The sequence below is a fragment of the Dromaius novaehollandiae genome, chromosome 3 (assembly GCF_036370855.1).
Source record: "Dromaius novaehollandiae isolate bDroNov1 chromosome 3, bDroNov1.hap1, whole genome shotgun sequence".
NCBI lineage: Eukaryota > Metazoa > Chordata > Aves > Casuariiformes > Dromaiidae > Dromaius > Dromaius novaehollandiae.
In genome coordinates, this window is record NC_088100.1 from 60178961 (window position 1) to 60205549 (window position 26589).

Below are 26589 nucleotides of genomic sequence, written 5' to 3' on the forward strand. Positions count from 1 at the left end.
TGAATAATACTACCACCCCTCATTGGACTTGGTCTCTTTTTAATGAGCCTTGAATCAAGAGCATGCCTTTCAAATCACATCTATTTGGCACATTCTGTACTAAGTCCTACCATACCCTTTCTTGGGAGAGTCAAGGGAGCGTTCTGGAAGGGCGTACATGTGGCCTGATAGTTGAGAGATCTCCCCTGCTACCCCTCATCATGATTTTTATTTGGCTCTTTCTTTTCCAGTATTAGAAAAGACTCTTAGTTTTTCTACATCACTTGTAGAAAATTTTTCATTCCTAGGAAGGTACTTGCACGTTCTAGCACTAGCTCACTGAAGTTCATCTCAATTTAGACCATGAGCTCAACAGTAGGAATTTTCTCTTTCACTTATTAGTGAAGAATCCAGACAATAAAAAGTTGCGTTTATTACCATGTCTGGACATCAGCCAGGATGGCGAACTCAAAATGTTTGGCACTACAACATATGCTGCAGTTTTTACAAGGTAAGAAAAAGGACACAAACATATATAAGGAATGTATTGATGAAGATCACGTCCTAGATGCAGAACAATTTTCCTCCAAATCACACAAAGTTTAGGGAAGAGCTGAAAATTCAGTCCCAACAAAACAGTGTCACCCCTTCCTCTTCAGTGGGTCCAACTGACTGTGCCATTTGTGGCACGCATATAACTGGGGAACAGGAGAGGGAAACATTCATTTTCCTTACAACACTCCCTAAATCTTCTCCAAGACCTGCCTGTTGCAGCTGCTTATCAGTGTCAATGCCAACCTCTCTAGCAAACCAGCACATCCAAATTCAACACAGCATCTCAGCAGGAAGAAATCTTCCTTTCTGTATTTAGCTAAGCTTCCCTACTCTTCAGGAAAGGCAGTTAAGTTTCTTACTATTTTCTATGGAACTCTACAAACACACTATCTTGCAGCAGTTAAGACTGCAGGATAATCCTGTTCTGATTTTCACTATGAATTATTAAACAGACAAATACTTAAAACTGTTTAGGAAAAAAAAAAAAAAAAGTCTATCCAAACTATTCCGGCTAAACTTTTTGTAATCTCTTTAAAATTATCCTCAAATAACACCCCAGCCAAGATGATTAAAGGTCACTGGTACCTTGCAAAGCATATTTTTATGGGATAAATTCAATTATAATTGCAACAACTATTCCAGCCACAATTTAGACATAGAATCCAATTATCTATTTCATTTTCATTTACACCTCACGGGCTAGATCATTTATCATGTTTCATGATAATGATCAAAAGGAACATGGAAAGTGATTTCTGGAGGTAACGAATTGTCCACCATATTAGCATAGCTTACAAGATCCTGTCAACAAATACTATGCATAAATATGAGGTAATTAAATTTACAACGTGCAGGAGCTTTTGATACGCTACTTGCTTTTTTAGCGGCTGCCAAAAAATCCAGGTTACTAAATTCAACATACCAGTTTAGTTGCATAAGTACAGTAATTTAGCTCTTCATAACACATCAAGAACCATTATGCCACTAGAATACCAACATGTAGACAGCATGCAGTGGCTCAAAATCTGGAGATGAATCTCTCATCATGTGGTACTATTGCTTCTTGCCACCAAACCATCCATCACATTTCTGAGACAGCTTGGAATGATAGTGTTGGACCCTCACATTACTGCTCCTTGAACTCTGTCTCATCCATCTTTTGCATCATTCCCCATTTGCAGCTAAGTATCATCTCCCTGCTGCAAAACGGAGTGTGAACCTGTAATGCCTTTAACCTACAGTGCCACTCTAATAGTAATTGATTTCTTTTTATTGCAGAGCCAGTGCTCAGTAAGGCTATGTACGTATGGCTGCTGCAGCAGTGAGATGATCGGCACTACAATGCAAGGATCTTGTGCCTTTTAGAAATATGACCCATTTTCAAGGAAAAATTGCTCTACTTCCATTGATAGCTACTTTGTAATGTATATAGATTTATCAATACATAAAATTGGTATGTGAATATATATGTACTTTGTACGCCTGCAGCTAAAATCTAATTGCAAGATCTACTCAAATGGAATCGAAAATTAATGTCAAGAGTGTTTTGACTTCGTATTTTTGTTAAGTGATTCAGTATTAGAACACTATTAGATTTTTTTAAATACATGCTAAAAACATAAAGGTGTACTCTGCATTCAAGAAGAAACTTAAGATTAACTCCACATTGATCATGGCAAGACTTCACTAGCATGATGACTTGGGTATCGTAAACCACCCAAGACTAAGCATTTTAATTCAGCTTCATCTGAGTGCTGTTATAAAAGTTTAATAAATCAAAATGATCAAAATGCCCCCAGTGGCAGGTTGGGATTCAGTTTCCAATTCAAATTCCCTTTAATATATGGCTTCTCTGACATCTTGCATTTTCTACCATCTATGCTGAATTCCAAATGCACTCCTTTTCATCATTACCATGCATCTAGTCGTCAGCACGCTTTTTAACAGCCTCGCACAATACACAGAGATGTCAAATCTAGAGGGGTTCCCCCCCCCCCCTCCCCAAACTGGAAAATGATGGCAGGTAAGGGAACTTTGTCTACCCTTAAGTAAATATTGTCTTAACCCTCCTGCTAACATCAGTGGCATTTAAACTGAGACAGACAATCCTGAGCTACAGTATTCAAATGAAACATTTGATTTAAATAGATGTGCAGTCAGACCAGACATTGGAAGGAGAATTAACCAAGTGAAATACAACACTAATGTGGTGGGGCAGTCTGGAGATATCTCAAATTAAGATGAGAAAATTAAGTTACTTGCAGATGATCTTTATGTCATTATACCTGGATAAAATACAGATACAAAGAAACAAACAAATCCTCCTTATTTCCACTCTGAAGTTATACCTGCTTGAGAATTTATTTCTCATGTTTTTATTTTCTTTTGTACTGGGTCTCTCACAGTCTAAAGGCAAATAGGAATCCCGCTATTCATAGTAATTACCTTTTAATTTTTGGAATGTTTTATTTGCTGTTTAGAATTTACCTACGCACCTTCCCAATGTGCAGCAGTACGAGATGACAACTGAGGTATAGGACAACACCTAGGCAGTGAGACCACGCTTACACAGTCATTAATATCACATCTGTGGTATCAGCAGCAACACAAATTTGATCTGGGCTGAGTGAGGCTGCATCGTATCTTGATTTAGCTGGATTAAACAGAGCACATGATACACAGTTAATGCTGCCTGTAAGCGGGCAGCTAATACCTAATCTGCCATAAAGGCAGAATGCCACCAATAAACATTACCGAGACCCGGCATTGAGCCTGCTGGCACACAGCTAACTTTTCCGCAACTGTGAACTGCCAGGTTGAGTACAACCCAGGTCAGTACTATGCATTATGGGGCTTCAGGTGTTTTTGATCTAGTAATAGAGACCCTAAAGGCTGTATTTATTTTACTGCCAAATGATGGTGGGGTTTACACAACACCTGACAAGAAGAAAAACCAGCTCATTTCCTACCAAGAAGGAGAGGTCCCATCTCCTGCCCTCCTCCATGCTCTGGGCTCCTGCTGCTTGCCCTGGGCCTGCTCTGCCACTCGGACACCGACGCGAGCTGATTTAACTCTCGAGTAAGGCAGAAAGGTATTCCAGACAGGGTGAGAGGGGGTAGCTCTATACCCTTTTCATGTGTTCAATCAGTCCACGGAAGGGACACAGCGATGGAGCCAATGCAGAGGAAGAGAGAGACTGTAGCTGGGAGCATGGGAGTGCAGTAGCGGAGGAGAGGAGCAAAGCCTCACTTCCTGGCAGCAGCTGTAGTTTCACAACAACTTTAAGTGAACACCAAAACCAGCAACCCCTCAAACTCCTGCCCAGGCCGACCCCTCCCTGGCTCTGTCTGTACTCCTCCCTTTTGTGCCAGCACAAGCATCCTTCCTCCATACGAAAGAATCTCCTCTACGAGATGGATTGGGGTAACAAATCTAGCTTTTAAACTTCTTTTTTTGGGTTCTTAGCCCAGGTACCAGATCTGCTCCTGCACTATGGCATGAGTACTTACACTGGCACAAGGAACAAGGGTCAGAAGACAGGAACAGATAGGAAGCATTTTCTCTCAGCAGCAGCATACTGTTTAAAATGCATCTATGGTATTAGAGGAGTTTTTCCATGAAATGCCTGATGAGCTGTTTATACAAATATAAATTGCAGTCTTGTCTTAGTTCTCCAGCTTAACAGACAGACTAGAATACACCAATTGATTTAAAGATATATCTTTAAAATTCAAAGATAGCTGCCTTCCTAAACACAGTTAATAGCATTTCACATTACATTTACAGCATTATTTTCTGCTTCTGTGAATCAGCACTATTTTGTGAAAGCAACATGAAATATTTTTAAAAACTGGACAAGAAATTTAATTCTGTTCTAGCCTATAAGGCAGAATCGGAAATACAACACTCAAGCTTCAGCTGCCCAATGTCATGTTTGCAATTCTCCTTAATCTTCCCTCATTTCTTAAAAGTTATTCACAATACACAAAGTCATCAAAATGGCATCAGCAGCACTGCAAGTGTCTGTTGCCCTAATTTTATGAGGGGAGAAATAGCTGGCTTTACTAGTAAGTGAGAGAAGCTGCAACTTCAGGAAGAGGTCTGGGGTCTAATGCCATTAGCAGCTATACAGGAGGCGCAAACCCTTCAAGTCAAAGGACAAGGACTTGAACAAGCCAGCCCTCACTAGTACTCCAGCTTAAGGCTGACTGCTGATTTCTTCAAGAGGATAGACGAGAATTACAGAAATGAAACAAAGCAGCCAATCTAAAAAAATGGACTCTAGAGCACATTAGACTTTTCGTTTCTTTTTTCCCTTTTCCTCACCTTGCACAATTTGAGCTAAAAAGGATATGTACTAAGACAGCATGCTCCATGCAGGCTCAAAACCCAGAAGAAGGTCAGAGTCATCAGCACCTACAAGCACATCTCACTCTAAAAGTAACTTTTCACCATCTTGGTGGATAAAAAGGGGTTCATGGACTGATGGGATTGCTGTACACTGCTCTAGCAAGCAGCAGAGCACAACAGAAGCAGACGTGTAGAATGAGGCGGTCAGCATGGAGCACCCAACAGCCTCTCTATATGCACTTCAGGCAGCTTTACTTTGGAGGAGCACTAGTCTGGTCCCACAGAGTGAATGCCTGCTGGCAGCTCGGGCTTATTATGGGCATGTCTTTCAGTTTACTTTCATCTGAAAGAATTTTCTGATGTAAACAAAGGCCCCGTAAGCGAGGACAGTCCAGAGATCTGCTTCGAAAGCACATTCTTGATCTGGACTGAAACGTTAATGTGCACACAGTTGGAGACAACCTTCAGAGAACCAGTAAGGGACACTACAAGTTCATTTCTGGGGAGAGCTTTGCCAAGTGTCCATTATGGAAGTAGGATGTGACTTGATAGCACACAAAATAGCGTCACACCTAATAACTAGTAGAGATACAGGAAGAACTATTTATAGTTCTGGAAGCAATCAGCTGTATAAAAATTTATTAGTTTCAAATACATGAGAGCAATGGTCAAAATAAATAACAATATCCATGGTCAGCAAACATCAATCTGGCTAATCACCAGCATGCCTGGCCTTCCTCCTTCTCCTCTTCCTTTGCCCTGACGGTTTCCACTCAGAAATCTTTGCCAGTGGCCACCACAGAGGATGGGGAAAATATATGCCAGGCAATGAAAACTACAGACAGACAGTGCCTCTTGCACAGAATTAGTTAAGTAAACTTAATCTCTCGTGCTCAAGTCTCCTCATGCTCCTTTTCTCCTTCTTGTGATTTGACAGGTGGGTGTACAGGGCACGGGGAAGTGTTCTGTTTTGATGTTCTCCATATCTTCTGTTCCAGCTAGGATAAGGTACTCAAACAGGAGGAACTAACTAAATAGCTATAGAGATAGTAAATCAAATGATACACAGAATGCTTTCTAAAGTACGAGGTTAACAACAAAGGAAAAGAGTAACAGATTGTTTCACTAATCTCTGTTAGTTTCTGAATGGATATTTTCATAGGTGATTTTTAAGTTAACTCTGACTCTTAAATAAAGATACTTAGCAGATATGTCCAACTCTACAGAAGTTTTAAAGCTGTGCTTTGGCAAAAGTGGTTATACTTGATCCATTCTTATGCAAGAGCAGCAACAGGATTGAGTTTGACAGGTTAGGGATGATATAATTAAACCAATGATAAGCAGACCACCTTATATGAGCTTAATCACCTTGCACAGCCAATGGCTTCTTTAACGCAGCCCTTGGTTTTCTATTTTGCTAGTATCTGATAAACTCTTTGGGCAGGCACTGTGCCTTCACACTGAAAGCAAACAGCATAACTTCAAGAAAAAAAACACTAGCAGTATCTCTGTATTTTACAGAATACTAGCAGTATTCTCTCTGTATCTCACCCCTCCACTCTACATGCACGCATTTTCTCCATGAATGAGAAACTGAGGCACGACACCAAATGTCCAAGCTGACAGGGAATATCACCTCTTGCATAAGAGGCACCTGAAGCACAGACACCTGGAAGCTAAGATCCAATGCCAATGCGATGCAGCCCTATGCTCACTCTTCTCCAGCACTTTTCCCCAAGCACCAGCTACTGAGCCCAGCTACAGGCAGGCCATGGAGCTATAGAACCTCTGCTCTGACTCGATTTTGTCAGCTTAAAGTTCAAGGAATACAATAAAAAAAATGCACATCAGCACAAGAGAGTGCAGCTTTTGCCTAATTAGAACATTAATCCAGATGATGTCAAGCAGTACACAAAACTCATCTCTCAAGAGATAAAAGCAAAACACATGATTTTCCTTATATGTTTCAGATCTCCCTGAAGAGCAAATCACAGAACTACAACAAAATAATAGTTCACTTTAAAAGGATTTCAAGACGATTATAAGGAAACAGAAACACCTTCCACCTAAACTATGCCAACACTGGGATGAAGCAATGAGATAGCAGCATCCGGCACACCAGACAGCAATCCAGACAGCAATGACCAAATATTATCTAGAACTCAAGGCTTTACTTTTAGTGATAAAGTACCACACAATCTTTAAAAATCATGTAAGCACGTAAAAGATTTTGAAACAAATGTGCCCCTCTCAGAAGACAGAAAAAAATGAGTAAGCCCTGCTGCAATCAAACTGACCCTTACAAAGCATCTAGGCATTTCAATTATACCCTTACCCAGCCAGGATCATTCAATACAGAAAGACAGAATTAGGCCTGTTCCAAATACTACACATTCCTATCAGCTCTTGGGAATCTAAGTCTCTTTGCCTGCTTTTAAAAATGCAGTCAAAGCTACTTCTCCTCTGCTTCTCCAAGAGAAGCGACTTTCTGGCAGCTTTCTAAAGAAAAAGGACAGTGCACCTATTAACACAAAACTGGAGACAAATGTTGGCTTAATGAAGGAGATGAGTAGAGTTTCCTGCAGAGAAGACTTGCCTGACGAAAAAACTTTCAGAAAGCCTACTCTTCTCCATACTGTAAATGTGTGATGAGCTTGGGACTCCTATCTAGCTCAATTTATTGATTTTGAACATATTGACTTACTGAAGTATTTTCCTACATTCTTGTTTCATTCTTCTTGTGTAAAAGAGGCAGGATTTGGCTTCAGGGTGACTGCTCCTCTACACCCTTGTATACACCACCTATATACACAAGCCGTTGGCAAAGGTGATGTTTTGGGGCACTTATTTTCTACGATTCTATGATAAGTAGTAAAAGGAGCAGAAAGACTTTGAGAGCATGATAATATCTGCTGTCGAAGAAATTAAAAAGAAAGAAACTGTCAGTCTCTTCTTGTTCACTCTTAGTTACATATCACAGCTATTTTTCCTCTCATCATCTTCCTAAAGTTCCAATGCAGACAATTGCCAAGACTTCAACAAATCGTCTTCCCAGCAATTGCCATTTTACTAGCCATCAAAGGAAAACATAAACAGAGGATTAAGCTGAAGGACCTATTCAAGAGGGTATGTCAACCAACAGTAACAACTGTAGCAAGCTTCCTGTAAAAGGAAGGGCAGAGGAAAGGGAGAGCTCCTTCTACACATAGCCAGGAATGACAGCAATGCCACAGAAACCATGTAAAAATCAATACAACACAGCCACTGAGCTGAAAGCTGAAGACTGTCAAAGTAAAGGTGAGACATTAAACTATTGACTGGAACTACGTTTGGTAAAATGTTGCAATTAAATTACAAACCTTGTGCTAATCTTCTTTTTGTACCGAAAATTAGAGTTGAAGTAACGAAGACATCCCTTTCTGGACCTTTGATAGGGACCTGGGATGTATGGTATACTACCTTTATTATAAAGTTTAGAACTCAACTGAAAACAATTCTCCTGTTAAAGCTCAAAACAAAATAATAACATTTCATTACAATGTAAATAATACAACTGGAAATTTTCACTACTAAGGATAACTTACAGACTCCTGATCAGAAAAGCCTAAGATGCCTCTACACCTATACTACAATACCACGTGTCTGTACAGACGTGGAATATGAAAAGTTCTCTGCCATGTAACTGAACACACAGACTTCAAAACTTTGAGTTACTGAGCAACAACTGCTGTTCTTCATCTCTCGCTCTTTAATAACAACTGTTGTCAATAAAGTTTGGCTTCTACAAACCAAAGACCTTATCATTACTCAAAATGATCTGGAAGCAATACTAAAGCCATGACAAAGTAAATTGTGTCTCAGTACATTTTTTTCCTCCTCTGGCTGTGAGAACACACAGATCAATACTCTTCAGCATGAGAATTCTGCAGTGAAATTTTCATTTGCTACAAACAGCAACAAAAAGGCCCCAAGCATGCCCTGTCACTTTCGGTTTAGAAGGAAACGCACTAATAAACTCTTACCCCTGGGTCATCTTTGACAATGGGCAATACTATGCCAGCTCTTATTAAAGGCAATTCATATCAGTGGCCCAAAAATTTCCTTTAAAATTACTATCTTTTGTATCCATGTAGCAGGATGTCAGCTTTAAAGTGCCACTGAGATATAGGACCTGTCATTATGGTTAATTTTCAGTACAGTTTTAACACCAGGGTAGCTGATCCCTGAGGGTATGTTTTTTTGGCTAACAAGATTTATTTAGTGGTTATTCAGACAAACAAGAAAATATATTACTGTATATTGCTTTTCAAATATAAGAGCAAGCAATAAATCCTATTATAAAATATATATCTTTTTTCTTTACCATGACGTCAAATAGATGAAAATGTTTTTAGAAGACTATTTTTCCCTTTAGATATAAAAAAAGTTAAAATTCTTATGTTTCTAATGCAGAAATAATACAAAGTAGTAAAGTAAAATTAGCCTTAAAATATAAAACCTGTATAGCTGTTTTGCACAAAGCTAGCTAACAAGTTCCATCTTAAGCTATAAAGATGGTATTCTCTAGTAAATGACCCAAGCTTCTCAGCTGGACAATGTTCTGCATTTAAACAGACAGCACTCCGAAGTTCAACCTGCTTTTGGAAAGATACAGTATTTTTAACATCATTTTATTTCTCTTTTTTAATTATAAAAATCTGTCATTTACTGGATAAATATATCCAATTGTCTTGCTTTCCTGGCAGTAAAACAGAAAGTCAGTTCTCGTACTGCAACAGGATTCATTATATTATGTTAGGATGAAGACTGTCTTGCACTTTGCTAGACAAAAGAATACATCTACTGAACAAAACAAGCTGTTAACATATTGTCTAAATCTATGGATGTTCAACAGGGCCCATTTTTTATTGATGCCACATATAAGGTACAAAACCTACTTGACCTCAATCAACTGGTCTGCCAGGAAAAAAGACGTCTGCCAGCCGAAACCAAAAACCAAATCTCTTAGAACATTTACTATGCTCTGTTTATACAAGCTGAGGATGAACTTGCTTTCCCTGTCCCAGTTCCAGATACAGTAGCTGATCCCAGATGACTACTGACTAAATTGCCTCTCACTGGACCAACAGGTCAAGTGAGAGCCCCTTAGGACACCTCGTACCTGCATTTACCTTGCCTGGCCAAACCAGCCCCATACCAGGCAGCAGCATCACAGACCAATTTTGCACACGACTGAACTTCCACTACACACTTGAAAACATTAAGCTTCACCACAAACCTATGAGGTAGGTGAAAAGGGTAATTTTACAGGTGATTGTAGGGGACTGGTTCTCTACATGCAGTTTTGTCTTGACATTGCTGCTGCTGCTGCTGCTGCTGCAAAGCCGCTGCTGCCAAGGCGTGTCGGGCAGTGCCGCACCGGCCCCCCCAGGAGCCGTCCCCGAGGTAAACAACCTCGTGCACCTGCACGAGGTAAAAAGGGCGCAAAAAGGGCAGAAGGTCATCTCTAGGGCACGAACCGCACGTACTCATTTGCCATCTGCGCATGAGCAGGAGACCCCCAGATGCCCCAGCCCGTTTCTGAAGGTTCCGAGAGGGCGGACTGCGCATGACAGTTAATCTGCATGGGAAGCGAGGAAGCACCTCCCAGAGGTGGGGCAAGAACCTATACTGTGTGAATAGCGGGGGGCTTGCTTGCGATGACTGAGGATCTGGAGCGGAGTCGGCGGAACCAGACGGGCGCTTCCCGCCGCTGCCCCCCCCGCCACCGAGACTCCCAAGAGAAGAGGACCAACGGGACACTGCTGGATCCACGGGTGGTGGTATCTATCTTTCTCTCTCTGTCTTCCCCTTTTCCTCTCTTTTTCCTAAACGTGTGACGCAGGACGTGTCTACTTAGTTGATTCCATTTTGCCTTGATAAATCTTAAAACTAGTTGGTGTCGTTTCACCTTAATTCAGTCCAAGGGCATCACGAACTTGGTCGTTTGGCCCCAAGGGGAGGGAGGTCGTCCTGAACGACTCCCTTCGGGCCGTGACAGTGATACAACTAGGCAAGGAGAGGCTGAATGACTTATCACAGGACAAAGAGCAAGTGAATTTCAGAAATGAGAATTGAACTGCATGTTCTTATATTCAACTGCATCCTTTGCCAGTCAGTTTTCATGCTTCCAGAACACAAAATGAATAAAATATATGGCCAGCCCACCTCTCCACACTTAAGCCATGGTTACACTCCAACAGGCTTCTGAATGAACTGCAACAAAAAATATTCAGAGTGGAAAAAGCAAGTTTTCCTTTCCTTTTCCTTTCTTCCTACTCCACAGGTCAGAAATCATCACAGGAAAATCTCCATAATGCTTTTAGTCCTTAGTAAGGGGAAAGTTTAAAACTATTTTTATATGCCTGTCTCCCAGGTAACAGAACAAAGTGTTATTTGCTGTACTACCAGTCTGCTCAAGGCAATGGATTTTAAAAGGGTACCTACCTACAGTGGATTCTCTCATATCTGTAAAAATATTTATGAAATGTTAATCAGTTTTCACCTTAAGTTCAAAAAACACCATCTAGTGAATTGCATATGGGCAAGTTACATGCATTAAAAGATTAGTGTTTTTATATGGAAGCATTCTATATTTTAAAAGTTTGGAATTTTGCTAACCACAGTCTTGTTTTATGACAACTTCAGGAGCCTTGTAGTGCTACATTTGTATAATCATTTCAGATGAAGCTGTAAGTAGAAAGCAGTGGCATTCAGAGCATTTAACTGGACAAAATTAAAACTTTACCTCGAACAATAAGTTGAGCAAAATTGGACACTCCAGAACCTCTCTCTGACTGAGTTACACAGCGGTATAAATCCTGGTCAGTTTTTGTCACTTCTTGCAACTTAAAGGTAGCAGCAAATCTTCTGTGATTGATATTTTTAGTCTGAGCAACTGGAATATCTTCCCCGTTTCTTCTCTGAAAATAAGAGAAACCAATGCAGAGGTATCTTGTAAGAACACAAAGACATTTATCATGATCATCATACAAACAGCACGTAAAAAGACCCCAAATGCATCTCCCAGAGCCACCTTATTCTTGTAGAAGAGCACAGCACAGGTCCCATCAAGAGATAGGCAGGTATTCAAAAGCATTTCAGAATCAAGTTTCTGGGGAAAACCATGGTCAGCGGTTTGCACTGCCACACAAGACTGAGCACAACTTACTCAACCAGCTATGAAAGCCTAGGAGGAGCAGTTGCATTCCTGAGAAAATTGATTCAACTTTAAAATAAAATTACAACAGATATATTAGTGCACCATAAAAAAAATTAAACAAAATAATAGAAAGTTTTAAATAAATTTGGCACAGAGGAATTTGACAGGTTTCCGGCAGCTATTTTTCAGCAACCAGCTGGTTTCCTTTCTAGTGCTTACCTTTTATCTATCCACATTCAATACCTCCTGAAATTGTACCTTTGTTATACTATGTACCACCTATCTAAAGCTAGTTGAAATAAAAAGGGGAGGGAAAGGAACTGAGAAAAGAGAAATGATATAACTAATTTAGAAGGGGCTTACAGAGTTCCAAAAAAATCATAACCACCAAAAATCACTGAAAAATAAAATCCTTCTAGAGTTGATTGGGGCACATGTCAGTGGAGCAGAAAGATTTGCCATTTATGTGACGCCTTCTCCTTATCTCCACTCATAGGAGCTGAATTTCAATTTTAATCAAAAAAATACACCCTCCCCCAAAAATTAATATAAGAAAAAATAATAAAACAAAGAAACACACACCACTGTCTATAAATACTGTCCTTTCTCTCTCCTGCAGATCAGCTACATGTTATTCCCAGACCAGAATGCAGTTTCTGAACACTCAGCTTTGCTCAGTCACCAGAAAGACATCCTAATTTCCCTTTGTAACCACACTGCTTGCTCTGCTCGATATGTAGCAAAACATGACCTCCCACAGACATTTTTAGCTCTAATCAACCCCAGAAACGAGGGACATCACGGAGGTCTTAAACTCAGAGCTTTCTGCCTGACACAAGAAGCAGTACTGCTGAGCCACAGAATTTAATAACCTGAAAGCCTGTGGCAAAACACAGAGGGGAGAAAAGGGAAATGAGTTATGCTGCATGTGTATATTAATCAGCCCTCTGTCACAGTCAGGAGTACTTCATAATACTAAAACACTTTATTTTACATCTACCATTTGTGATCTTAGCACAGGTTAACCACTTTAAATACTTTTGCTATATATTAGCAAGGGATTCAGTGCTGCTTCAGACTCACTCTAAGTATTCATTTTAATTATTAATATAGTTTAAACAGATGAATTTTAGCTTCTGCCATCTTTCTTGCAGCAGTCACAGAGCACTATTCCTGTGCTTCATTGCTGCCCTTGTGTGAACTTGCTCATTAATCTGATCCTAGCAGATTTCAGCCTCTTTCAGTCTGCTGATACTCCACCACACAGGCCATGTCACCACCCTTTTCAACAGCAGTTGTGTTGGTTTGAGTCTTCCTTATCTCATGATAGCTGAAAAGACCTACCCCTCTCCCTTTTTTCTTCTTTTTGCTGTTATGCCAGAAATGGCAGGAAGACACCAAGGACTATCACTATATCCAGAGGTATGCTGAGCCCATGGGACCAAACCAGAAAATACAGCTAGATACAAGAAGTGAAAACAGATCACCAAAAGAGAAAACAGGAGACGCTTCCAAAGGGTACTCACATGGCTACTCCCTTAATCAAAACCACCCTCCCTTGACTGTCGAAAGCCTGCTTCTTACGCGGATGTTATCAAAGTGGTGCTCACATGGCAAAAGCAGCAAAGGTTGGGCATTTGCAAGTGGGTATCCACCACAGCTCAGCCAAGCCACCAGGGCTGCACGGACTCTGCCTCACAGCCGGCAGAGCGAAGGAAGTTTGTCAACGTTTTTAAAGTTTCCTACAAACGAGAGGCCTTACTGAACTTCCACTATCACCAACACAGGGTGACATCGGAGGCTTTATTTCACTGCTGCTTAAGCTACGGCCAAATCATTTTGTAAGAAACGCTTCTCCCCCTCCCCTTAGCTAGCATCTTCTGATAACAAAAGCTAAATTTGAAAGCAAGATTTTCCAGCTACCTTCTTCCCTTAGTTTTGATCAGAGGCTTCAACAAGTCATAACTTGAACTCTCTGGAATAGTAACTTCATATAAAACTTGGGTCTGGTGCCCCAAAATAACTAAAATACATAAAGCTCATGGCACTTGCTTCCCTTCCCACCTCTCCATGCTCTGCCACCATGTGCTTTCTGACCATCGTACCACAAAACAGGCTAGGAAATGGCAGCCACTCCTGTGAACACAAACTTGGCACAAAATTGTTAACCTGACCCAGCAAAATATATTAAATAGAGGCATACTGTTACATCTGATACCATACTAGATATGGTAGTAGTAACTCAGGTAATACAATGACTCTTGTTCTACCATGAAGGGAAAAATAAATATCAGATGTTTTTCTAAAATCAAGGCCCTCCCTTCATTAAGTCCAGTGCTTTAAATTTCAATGTAAAGCTCTCAGCCAGCAACAGAGAAGCATATCAAAAAGCTTATTTTGTAAAATAATTTACTTTCCAAAGCTGAAAACTTGCTTACTTCAGCTAGTTTACATGCTTAATGCCAGAGAAGTAAAGTGAACTGGGCTTCTAATTTTAAACAAAATAAAGCACTTTTAGAGCAGTTAATCAAAAAAGAAATTTAAACAGCTTCACAGTTCTACTCCAACAACAAAACCTAGGATTTCCTTTGCTATTTACATTTGCGATTTCCCACTCCTTTATCTTACAAGACTTAATAGAGTAGTTGCTCAAATTTCTGTGTATTAGGATTTTTCTTGTGAATCCAACTGTGCAATTAGATCTTCAAAGTCTATCTTCATGTACAGTTTACCCATTAAAATATTTTTCAGTCATTAAAATGATAGGAAGTTCAAGCAGAAGAGATTTCTCACTTAAAAATACATGTTGAAGAAAAAACCCTGCATCCATTTCAATACGACTGTCTTACACTGGTAAGCCATTAGGCAGTCAGAGTTCAGATGCACTGCCATGATCTTTTAATTAAAGATTTTTTTTTTTTTAATGTCAGGGCACTACTACTGATTTTAAAAGAAAGGAAAGAAAGGCAGCAGTGCTGTCTGCTTATTAGAGGGTTTCTGGCAGATACTGTTCCAATTTATGTCCTGCTCACACTGAACAGAGCTTGAAAATGCTGCTCAATTAGGTTTTAAAAATTCAATTTAAAATTAATGTGGAGTTATACTAATAGGTAATGGCTGTACCCTGTATTATCCTTGGTTCCTCCAGTCCCTTGCTGTCTGATTTGATAACCCTGAATTGCTCATTCAAAAGAGGTCACCAGTCAGATTTTTTTCCTTTCCTGAAAATAACTGTGGGCTTCACAAAGAACTACATGCTGTAAACAGTTGATTAAAAGATATGTAAGCATGTAGAAAAACCTCCCTTAATTCTGGCATTTCAAGCTTTTAAACCTATGACTTTAAACCTAAGACTCTATGACTTTAGGGTTACTTTTAGTTCCATAGGAACATGATTTTATAAAAATTATTTAACTTTTATATTTTATTTTGTATTTTATATTATAGCAATCTATTTTAAGGCAATGGGATTAGAACATCTATATTAAAAACCAGACAGTAAAGTCTACTCTACTCAAAAAGCAAGCAGGCAAACTAACAATTAGCCTTAAAATTTCTCTCTTCTCTCACATGAAAGAAATTAAGTATTTTTTTTTTTTCTCTCTCTCTCTCTCTCTCTTCCTTCATACCAGTGATTTTTATCAGCCTGGACAGTTCAAGCTCACACATCCCTGTCCCTTTCTTAGCGTAAACACCTTAAAACAAGTCTTTGCCACTGCTAGTAACAATAGCCAATGCTGTTTTTCCTCCTAGACTCTTGTCTCTATGCTGGGAGGCCTCCAGAGAGCAAGAGATGTCAGCACTTGGGCTGCAGCTACCCACACGTGGCTTTGGCAGCCCGGCTCGCTTCAGCAGCCCTCCGCTGCCCCCCTCTTCGCCTTCCTTCGTATATTCCTGCAGAAAACTCCTCAGGAGAATAACCTTCCCGGATTAGTAATATTGGAGTTGCCAAGGTGGATCGATTCATCAGTGAATTCAGCACGCAGCCACAGAGCCTGTGCAGGGTATGGGGACTGCGGCAGGGAGTTTCTTTCCATGATGCTGTGCCCAAAGGCGGGAGGGCAGAAGAGCAGGAGAGGCTGCCGCCAGGGGGTCTGGGGACTCACACCTGCTGACGGCCAGCTGAGAAGGGAATTTGCAAAGAATACGGTCCAAAATCGTCAGGTGCTTACCCACTGCGTAAAGTGAGAAATGCTGGGGGGTTTTTGCAAGAGGGAGAAGGGTGGAACAGGGACATTTTGAAGGTCAGCAATAATGCACCATCTCTGCCAAAAGATGTTTTGGAAAAATAAAACAGAAATAACCATGAAGGAATAAAAAAAGAAACAATACAAAGAGCAGCTAGACTTCCTTTATTTTACTTGTGTGCTGCTGTCTGGCACTTTATGACACAAACAGAATATGCTTTTACAGCATTTAAAATACAATCTCCAAACCAAGGCAGGTCTACAGAAAGTAGAACTGCCAGAAAAATCTTGTTAAATACAATGTTCTTCACAAATGTCTTAGTATATTCTTGAGTCTTTAAAACTTTAACTGACAAGTATAAAATTACCATAAGGAGAAAATGAAGAAAAAAATTTTTTCCTCACTCACAAAAGAGAAAGTGACTGAACAAATGGGATTTTTGCAGTTGATTTTATTCACAAATTTGTGATTTTAGCCTAAGCAATCCATATTTCAAATGGAACAAGAAGTGTACTTGTTTGAAAAATATGCCTAGATAGTCTAATCTTCTTAGTATACAATTTGAGGTGAATTGACTTTTTTTTTTTTTTTTTTTTTAAAGAGGAAGTATGAAATACATACTAAACGTGCTTTAACTTGCTGGTCCCCAAATGCAGCAAAACAGGGGAAGATCCTACTTTCCAAAGAACCATCCATTCACTTATTAGTAGAGAAAGCAACACAGCTTTTTCGCATGAAAATATAAACTGAAGATTTTGAATAAATACAATGAGACTAATTCTATCCGGCATACTACAACCATAAATAAAAATTCAAGATCACTTTTAATGCCTTAGACTTGCACGCGCACTTCTCATTTAGAAGTAGCTCCATTCCCCCCATGCTGCATTGAACTTCTCATTGAAGAAAGTAATGGTTCTCATGAAGTCATCTAATTCAGAGCCATCTGGCCCTTCATAGGTGGCAATCCTAACTTACTTTAGTATAATAAAATCCAACGGAGGCAGAATAGCAAAATCTATTCTACAGTGTCCCCAGTCATTCCACTACACAAATAAAATTCATGTTTGTTTTCTCTGGACAGTTTAAAGACAGTTTATTTTAGATTAATCCAAGACATCCAACAAAATAAATGTTTAAGAAGAACTTTTCAAAAAGTTATAGTTCATGAATGCAGAATTTTCATTAAAATAACAGCATACACTGAAATACAAATGCTGGACACAATGACTGAAGGTCTGTATCACCTTGAGTAGAGCACACTTAACTACAGCATTCATCTTGTCAGTCTAAAAAAAAATCTGATTAGTTAGGAAAAGACAGTGGCAGAAAGAATTTGCAAAAGAAATTACTTAAGACCAGTATCACAGAACAAAGTTCTTCAAAAACTTCTCAGCAGATGCTTTTAGCCTTCTCTAAAAGAAGTCCAGTATAGCAGATGATTTTATCCTTCTGTAATTCATAAAGTCTCACAGCTGTTTGAGCAAACTAGGGCATGGGGCTCCCTATAGCACATTACACTGCTGAGAAGGAAACAACGTGAATGTACTGATTAATAGACAAGGCTTAAAGGACTCAATGGTAAGGGAATTTGTAACAGTACATTTTTATGAGCATTATCTTAATTTCATGAATTGATTTTCATGGGTTTAAGTCACTGAATGCTTCAAGAAATACTACCACGACTTCACACAGCGAGCAAAACCCAAAAACATTTCAAGTTGAAATAAACTTTCACAGCAGTTGTTATAACAGCAAACTGCAAAATGGCAGCAGGAGAAAAAAAGATCCCACATGCTACATGTGGTCACAACCTGACCTCCAGCAGCATCCTCAGAGGATCCAGCAGCACAGCTCCCCAAGGGCTGCTGCCCCAACCTCAGCAGCAGCAGCATCCCTAGTGAAGACCTACATGGATGCCAACTCCGAAGACTCCAGTGTAAACTAAATGACCAGTAGCTACACAGGCTTCAGGACTAAATTAACTGGGGCAAAATTAAGTTACGCTCAGCAGAATTATGGTATTGGGTGTTGCTGAAAGGTAAAATGACTGGGGATCTAAAAGAAATTGCCATATTTATCCGAGATGGTAATAAATTAAGGAGGGAGAGAGGGAGAATGGTTCATACAGCGGTTAAATGCTAAAGATCACATCAAAGGTGAATACGGAGGGAAAGATTAAGATTTAAAAAAATGCCTTTGTGAAACAAACAACAAGAGAATATCAAACATGAACTTACGAATACTATATTTTTCAATGGTGAATATTCTTTATAGTAGTGGAGGAGTCAGCAGTGTGTGATACAGAATAAACCAGAAGTTAAATCATTTAAAAGTAGCTATGTACATGACTTTAAGCCACCTTTGAAAAATGTTTTAAAAAACGTCTATCAGAGAGCAAATGTGCTGAGGCAAAATGTGGATCAAACAGACTAACCACTGTAAAAGATGAGCGCTGCCCTCTATACTTCCAGATTCTGTGGCTCACTTTCAAAAAGATTTCCACAAGTAAAAGCAACCAAGATGGAGAAAAATCAGAGAAGTGAAGTTTCTGTGCAAACCTTAAGTGCAACAAAAAAGGAACTTCTACACAATTTACCATTGTTAGTAATCAAGACACAGGTAAGATCACCTAGACTTGAGTGGCATTTTACTGGCTGAGAAAGTAAGGTTCAGTATCAATATTCAATATTATTTATGGATACAAGTCAGCAGGTGTTTTTAGGAGGATGACGCTGACAATACAAGCCTGCTGCCTCCCCCATCACCGAGGCGAGGGGTGGGCGTGCATTTAACTCCTCAGAGAAATACTGCTCCAGAGGAGCTTTCAGTTTCTAAGGACAGACCACCAGTAGGGGTTGTCCGCCTGTCCCCCCCAGGCCTCCACAAGACATTCTGGCTTTGATTCCTCCTCAGGACAACTTGGCCTAACTAACTTCATTCACTCCAATGGCAACAACAAAAAGCATCAACAAACTTGACAGCTGACCAATAACCAAAAGGTTACCAAAAATCTACATTTCTCTATATGAAATCTTTGATATTCTATATCATATTCCACAGCTGAAATCCTGAGGGTGCTAACAAGGTGTTTAGAAACACCTTTTTTGAACTTTCTTTAGGTCATATATATATATTAAAAAAAAAAAAAAAAATGAACAGCAAAGGTTCTCTAACACTCAAGCCTCCTCAGTTCCCCTTAACTTTCAGCATTTATAAAAATCTGTTCCAAATAACAAAAATCATTCTTCAAAAGTCACAAAAATTGCAAGCAGCAAGTGCAATTTAAAAGCAAATGCTTCATCATCAAGTTAAAGAAACTATTTTAACCAATTAACTGTATCATAATGTAATGGGAGCTCAAAATGCAAAGTTACATTAGAAAATTATGAAAAATTCTAAGTAAAAACATGCAAACTAGATCAAATAAAATTAAATTTGACATGACCCTCCTGTTATATAAATATATATATACACATATATATATATATATATGAGAGATTCCAAACAGTTGCCTGCAGCTAAATGGTTTATGCCTAAGGCCCAAGGCCCCCTCCCAAAACTCCAGTGCTGAACAACAACCCACATATTCAACTTCTGAATACAGAAGGAAGAGGAAATAAATAGAAAGTTCCCCAAAATACACAATTTTTGCAAAGCTACCTGTAAATTCAGGCTGGAGTCTGCTTAGGCATAACAATACTGTGAGAAAAACAAAAATTACTGAAAATTTCTGTTACGAAGGGGAAAGTTGAGATTTGAATCCAACTCCCATTTAAAACAAAAGAGCTAAATAACCTAAAAGCCAAGATCTTTCACTTTGACCCCTAAATTATTATTTTATATTTTTAACGTCCATTTCATAAAAAAACAAACCAAAAAACCTCTTTTTCCATGGACTGGTGTGGCACAACTTCCTTCTTACTAGAGGAAACACTGTCCTTTCAAAAAAACAAAGCAAAACAACAACAAACATGCACACAATGCTGCATCTCTCAACCCACTGCTGCAAAGCAGAGGTTCTCACATATACTCTCCACTCTGAATTCCTTAAGAGCATATTAGTCCTATACGATGATCTACCTCAAGGCAATGTCTTCGTATACCATTTATAAACTCTCCGTGCAAGGACCCTTTAAACAGTGCACGTGTGCAGTACCTAGCAAGAAAAAGATTGAAAGAGCCGCGACAGCTAAACATCCAACTGTAGGACAACAATACTAAAACTCACAATCCTGGTAAATAAGGCATTTTGGGTTACAAGAGTTTCCTGCAGAAAGGGAGCATTATACAGCCAGTTGTTTGAGCTGTCACTGTCCAGCCGCGCAGGTGATCTTTCATCATCCAGTAACAGTTGGTATTGCTGGGAGGGCAGCCTGACTCCATTGTTTTTACAGCAATTTGCATTTTATTTTCATAATGCTTTTTAATTTCATTTTTTCAATTATTACTTTCAGGCAATTGCTTTAATTATCTGTTATTCCACAAGGAATGGCATCTTCCTTTGGCTGTGCGAGGAGATGCATCACGCTGCATTAATGCTGATGAGCCTTTCCGCAGGCGAAGGCAGCGCTGCCTCGCCATCCTTGGCAACCCAGCTGTGGGGCCCTTAGCCAGCACCTACTGCTATCACTGACAGATCGGCCTCCTTGTCACAGCTCTGATGACAATCTGCCCGGGATTACCAGTGGCGTATTAAACTTTTAAACGCATGCAGTACCCCCTTCCGATCCAAGATTCACCAAAGCAAACGGCACCACCGGAGACTGTGACAAAACATGCTCGTCTGCAAAGCCAGAACAAGCCGCTTTCCCTAATCTGATGCTATGTTAATGCAAAGCTCAGCAATGATGGATGGACTCATTAGTGCTGCAGTTATCTCCAACTGAACCAGGTGCCAAGACATATGGTTTAGCAGATGTTCTAGCAAAGGGCTGTATTCTCTGCACTGCACGAGTGTCCAGTTAAACTGGACACCAATAAGACACGGCAAATTGTATTGGGCTTATGGGAGTCACAATTGTTCCCAGCTCAGGAAGCAGTTAAACACTACCCCATTATGCAAAAAACCCTATTGCTCTGATATCCCAATTAGATTCACAGAACAAATGCTGGACAACATGCACAATGCTTTCCAGACTCTCTACATACCAAAATGTTATCTATTCTACTCAGCCAATTCTATTTCCACACCTAGTAATGAAATGAATCTTAAAACCGCGGAAGCTTTCTTCACACAATAGGAAAATCAAATAGGCAAACAGATTTCCCCCCCCCGCCCATGTTTGCATTTCAATGTTAGAATGTTCTCTGTGTGCATTACTCTTTCAAATATTTAACATGTATCCATCCAGAAACCAGGATTAATGTGACTCTTGTTTGCGAGGTTATTTATTCACATAACTTCACTGGGATGCATGATATTTCAAAGGAAAAAAACAGAATCAAAAGGGGTTCTAATTATACTAATTCAACAAATCAAGGTGAACAAAGAAGCGAGGTGCACAACATTTTAATAAATGAAATAAATATTATTCTTGAAAAAAGTACCTGTTCATAAAAAGGCAATTCATAACTTAAAAAATAAGAGAAAATCAGCAGAAGTGGGCAACAACTGATCAGTTTTTCATGATATGCTATATCAATCCTTTTAAGATTATATATACATGCACACACACTTACGTTCATTTCCTATATTAAAGAATTTTCATCAAGTATTACTAACTTCTGAAATTTTAAAGACAAAGCATACTGAAGCACCAAAAGTCATACATTTTCCCTTGAAAATGTATGCATTCCCTTTGTGCAGGTAGAAATGCAGGGTTACCATCTTGGGCTTGTAGATTCCTCCCATACAACCCAAATGCCCCAGCATATACAGTAGCACTGAACTACAAATGTTATTTTCTCTCTACAGAAGAAACTAAAAGGAGAAAAAAAAATAGTGAGGAAAAAAAACCCAGCAGCATTACAATCAAAAGGTGTTAGGGTTGGCAAAAAGAGGATACACACCAAGACTGAATCTATTTTAAAAGGAAAAATCAATACTCACTTCAAACAAAAACTATGCATTTTGAAACTCTTTCAGAATTTGCCAATAATTAGACAACACAAAGAAAATGCTTTAATAAACAAGTGTAACAGATTTGATACTATATTATACTGAAAAACAAAAAAATTCAGAGCTGCATGTCTGTTCTTCTGCTCCCATACCTAGTATTTGCCCTCACAAAAGGTATTTCACATCCTCTTGTTCAACCAGTTAAATCTCTTTATCTATGCAAACATTTGTTTTATATTAATGCAGGTGCAACTTTTGAAAGACTTGTGTTATCTTTACTGCTTATCTTTCAATGTCAGAGCTCTGACTGTCCCAGACCTTGGTCCAGTGGGGCCGCAAAATGTAGGGCGGAGTGGGGGGATGTGAAAGGGGACACGAGACCAGATACAATCTAAAAACAAACAAGCTAGAATAAAATCTAAGCGCCTGAAGGCCAGCAGAGGTTCAATTAAATGTTAATTGCCATTTGTCTGAAATGTTTATAGAAATATATTTATAGAATATCTTCTGAGCTGATGAAAAGACTGGCGTTACAGCAATAAACACTTAGGAATCAGTGTACTGAAATGCTGTACCTATTCTCATTTATTTTTAGTTTCAGCCACACAAAGGTATGTGCACTTAACTAAACAGAGAGAAACGGAAGCATGCAAATGTGCATGTACACAGATCATCTAATATATTATCAGGACTTTTTCCCAGTAAATATAAAATTAATGTTGGCATAGGACACCACAACAGGTCATGCTACTAAGACCACTTTTACTTAAGTTCAGGCTGCTGCAAGTCCTCTTTCTTGCTTCTGACCAACTATTCTCATCTTTTCCCATGTGCCAGCACTGCTTATATAGTTCAGCAATTCAGACATGAATCAAGATAAAAAAAACAAACAAAACAAAAGACACCAAACCTCTTCTCACCCCCTCTCCTCCCAAACCCACACTCCCTATATTTTTGGCCAAATTCTTTTTCAGCCAGCTCAGTTTCCTGAACTGACTTACTGAACAGCTGAAAAGGCTCCAGAGTTAGTATGCAGAAGGGATGAGGAGAGAAAAGCTCAGATTGTGGCACCGCAGCCTAAGACTGGCTTGCACAGCTACTTCACCCAAAGCCTGACAGCACGACTAGCAAGACAGAGCTGGGTGGCTGGTTTTTGTTTCCCACTGCCTAATTTACTTTAGCCCTCTCTAAAGAGAGAGCTGGGAGAGCCAGAGAGCACCAGCACATTTGCTAATGAAGGCTGTAACTGCAAAACTCTATTTCAATGCAAGCAAATGGGATCCTAGATAATTGCAGACATAAAAAGTCCCAGTGTCCCAGATCGCACTTTGGATCTTTACTTATCAAATAATGTGTTTTATTAGCAATTTTTTGCTGCTTTTTTTCCTTTTTTAAAGGAAATATCTTTTCTCTTTCAATAAAAACATAACAAAAAGCTATTTTCTTTAACACAGTGTACTTCGAAAGCATCTTTTTTCACATTTCTTTTTATTATTATTTTTTGCAGTAGCTTTTGTTGTTATGAGGAAAAATACATTCCTGGAATGTTTCAGCTCAGGGCTCTCAAAAACAATTACTTAGGCATTTGATTTGATCTGCTGGTTGTTCCTTCCTGAGTATTCAGACTTTGAATCTCTGGTTTGGTCAAAGGTTAAAGTGAACCTCTTCCAAGTCGCACACTTCGAAGGCTCCCGGGGCCACATACATATTCCCCCTGGGTTTTAAGGAAAAGAGTCAATTCCCTATTAGTTGTGCACAATGGGAGAAGTAACTTGCTATGTTATCTGTTTAATGAAGGAAGTTCAGAGAGCTAAAGTTGAAAATTTACACTTATGTTGGGAAAGTAGAATGGAGGCTTGGAATGATGAGGAAGGAAGGAAGGAATGCGGGTCACCTTTAAATTAGTGAATATTTGGCACTGCTTAAGGGAAAACAGGAATCTAAATCCAAGCACACACATTCAGTAGCAAGTCATCTTCAAGAATATCAGAGCTGTTCATAAGAGCAGAATTATTTGAAGGTTAAAGGGAACATCCATTCCTCATCCAACAAAAGAATCATCACTTTTTATCTTGTACGCTATCAGAAAGCACCCATTTCTGTGATACAGGCACACATACAAAACCCCAGGAAGTATATGAAGGGACAAAACATATGTTTTCTGAGTTGTTCTGGCTGCTAACTGGGCTCCTCAAGGGAGGGAAAGTTAGACAGGGTAATCTGTCAACATTATCTGCCTGCACAAGTGGTATGGAAGAGTTCCAGCTGGCTGCATCCCTCAGGCCTCTCTGACCAATTTCCCATCAAAGGTGGTGCTTTACCTTGTTTCTTGCATGCTCCTAGTTTTATAGCCCTACCTTTGATATACTAATCCAGGTTAATTTTGCATGCTTTATGAGCTCCATTTGGCAAGTATTTGCAATTGAACTCCTCTTCCTTAAAAAATGCATTTTATATTTGCTCCATTTAAACAAGTTGTTACTCAAAGACATGAAAACCAGGTAATTCCTACTGATAAGATACTTTTTTACTAAATGCAATGCAGTTACTGCTAGATTTATGTGAGGCTTCGTATTGCAGCATATTTGTCTAGCAATGTATTTTACCTACCATCCAATTTTTCCAATCTCATTCTATCCATTAAAAAGATTCTCCCTTTGAAACTCCAAGTTTCTCACATGCCTATATGCAGCTGTTGCTCAAGATCTGTCAGCCCCATTATCTCTTAAAAGAGAATTCAAACAGATCGGGAAGAACTGATTATAGTTCATTTCAAAGTATTATGTTTGCCAAAAATACATATATTATAAAGTTCTGAAAGTGTACTGAAATACACATTTTTTTTAAAGAAAACAACAGTTCTGTTTTAAATGGCACATTTGAAAACCCTTACAAAGCAGATAGCTTATATATATATACCTTAAGCACCTACTCTCTGAAGTATACACATAAAAGCACACATACAACTAAACTGAATTTTTATCCATGTCAAGCTGCGAGATAACAGTTTTAAAGGAGTAAGCATGAACTTTTGCAATCCTTCTAACTGGTCTATTAAGTATAAGCAACCTTCTCCACAAACCCTCAAAAAAGCTTAAAATTTTCTAGAGTATTAAGAAAAAAATCTGGTTTTAGTCATCTCTTATGTTAAACATGCATACTTCTAATAACTACATACTAATAGAATTTGAAGTCCCCTCCCCACACACACACACACCATTATGGTGAGAGAGACACGGAGAGAGAGCATGCAGCAGTTACTTTTACGCTGTCCTATTAAACATGCCATTGAGAAAATGAGATACACGCACGCACATACAAACACTGTCACATTCCCTCTGCCACCTGCTTGGCCACGGTGCTAATTATAATTATGATAAAATCATTCTCAAAATTATGACAGCTTATTATTACATCTATGTTTAACTAGATATCAAATGCTGATTACATGTATTCACTGCTAATAAATTTTGATACAATGGTGTTGATTGCAGGTAGAGAAGGACTACAAAGGCTTAAAGAAAAACCTTTATCCACTGTCCATTGCAGTTTTCTAATTTTAAACCAAGAAAATTGTGTATATGTTTCTCCATTTAATCAAATGAAAATTTTATTTAAACTAAACAGTTTACATGCAGAAGAAAAAAAGGCTTAGGAATTTAAGTATTTCACCTCCAGAAACAAGCTTGTCCTCTAGCCAAATAGACTTGGATGAGTTGGCCTTACCTGGAGCCATAACTTGTTATTCACTGCATCCCTCCCTGTAGCAATGCATTGAAATGTAGCATTCTGCCCTGCATTGACCTCTACATCCCCCAGCCTCAAGAAATGTGGAGATTTATCTGCAGAGGTGGAAAACAAAAATTACAAACAGTGCTTATTATTAAAAAAAAGTGCCAACAACGTTATTATCTCCCAAAAGATGCACATTATAACAACCTTTGGCTAAAAAACAGAAGAAAGAAAATGATTTGTTTCATCTCAGTTCAAGAAGAAAGAGTGCTTCTAGTTCTTTCCCTTCTCCCTGGTGATTCTACTACTTTATGTTGTACGTGAGTTATTATAAAGTCTTTTACAAATCAAAGCCAAAAGGAGGAGATCAAATGCTCAAATGTCAGTAGTACATTACAAAAATTATCCCAAAGTATTTCTATTGTATGAAATCTGTTATACTGAGAAGCCAATTAGCAGGATAGTGCTCAGGTAAAAAGACAGACATTATCCAGATTACTTGCAACGTAACTTTGAGCTCTA

At 39.0% G+C, this 26589-nt stretch overlaps 1 protein-coding gene across 6 annotated transcripts in view; it reads right to left on the reverse strand.

Annotated features, from left to right (window-relative positions):
* PTPRK (protein tyrosine phosphatase receptor type K) overlaps positions 1-26589 on the reverse strand; it is a 403334-nt gene that overhangs the window by 192034 nt on the left and 184711 nt on the right. For all 6 annotated transcript variants that reach the window (XM_064508961.1, XM_064508963.1, XM_064508960.1 and 3 more), the window contains 2 exons: positions 26062-26177; positions 11673-11847 (listed from right to left, as the gene is read on the reverse strand). In XM_064508961.1, the coding sequence (XP_064365031.1) occupies positions 11673-11847; positions 26062-26177 (291 nt within the window). The remainder of the gene's footprint in view (positions 1-11672; positions 11848-26061; positions 26178-26589) is intronic.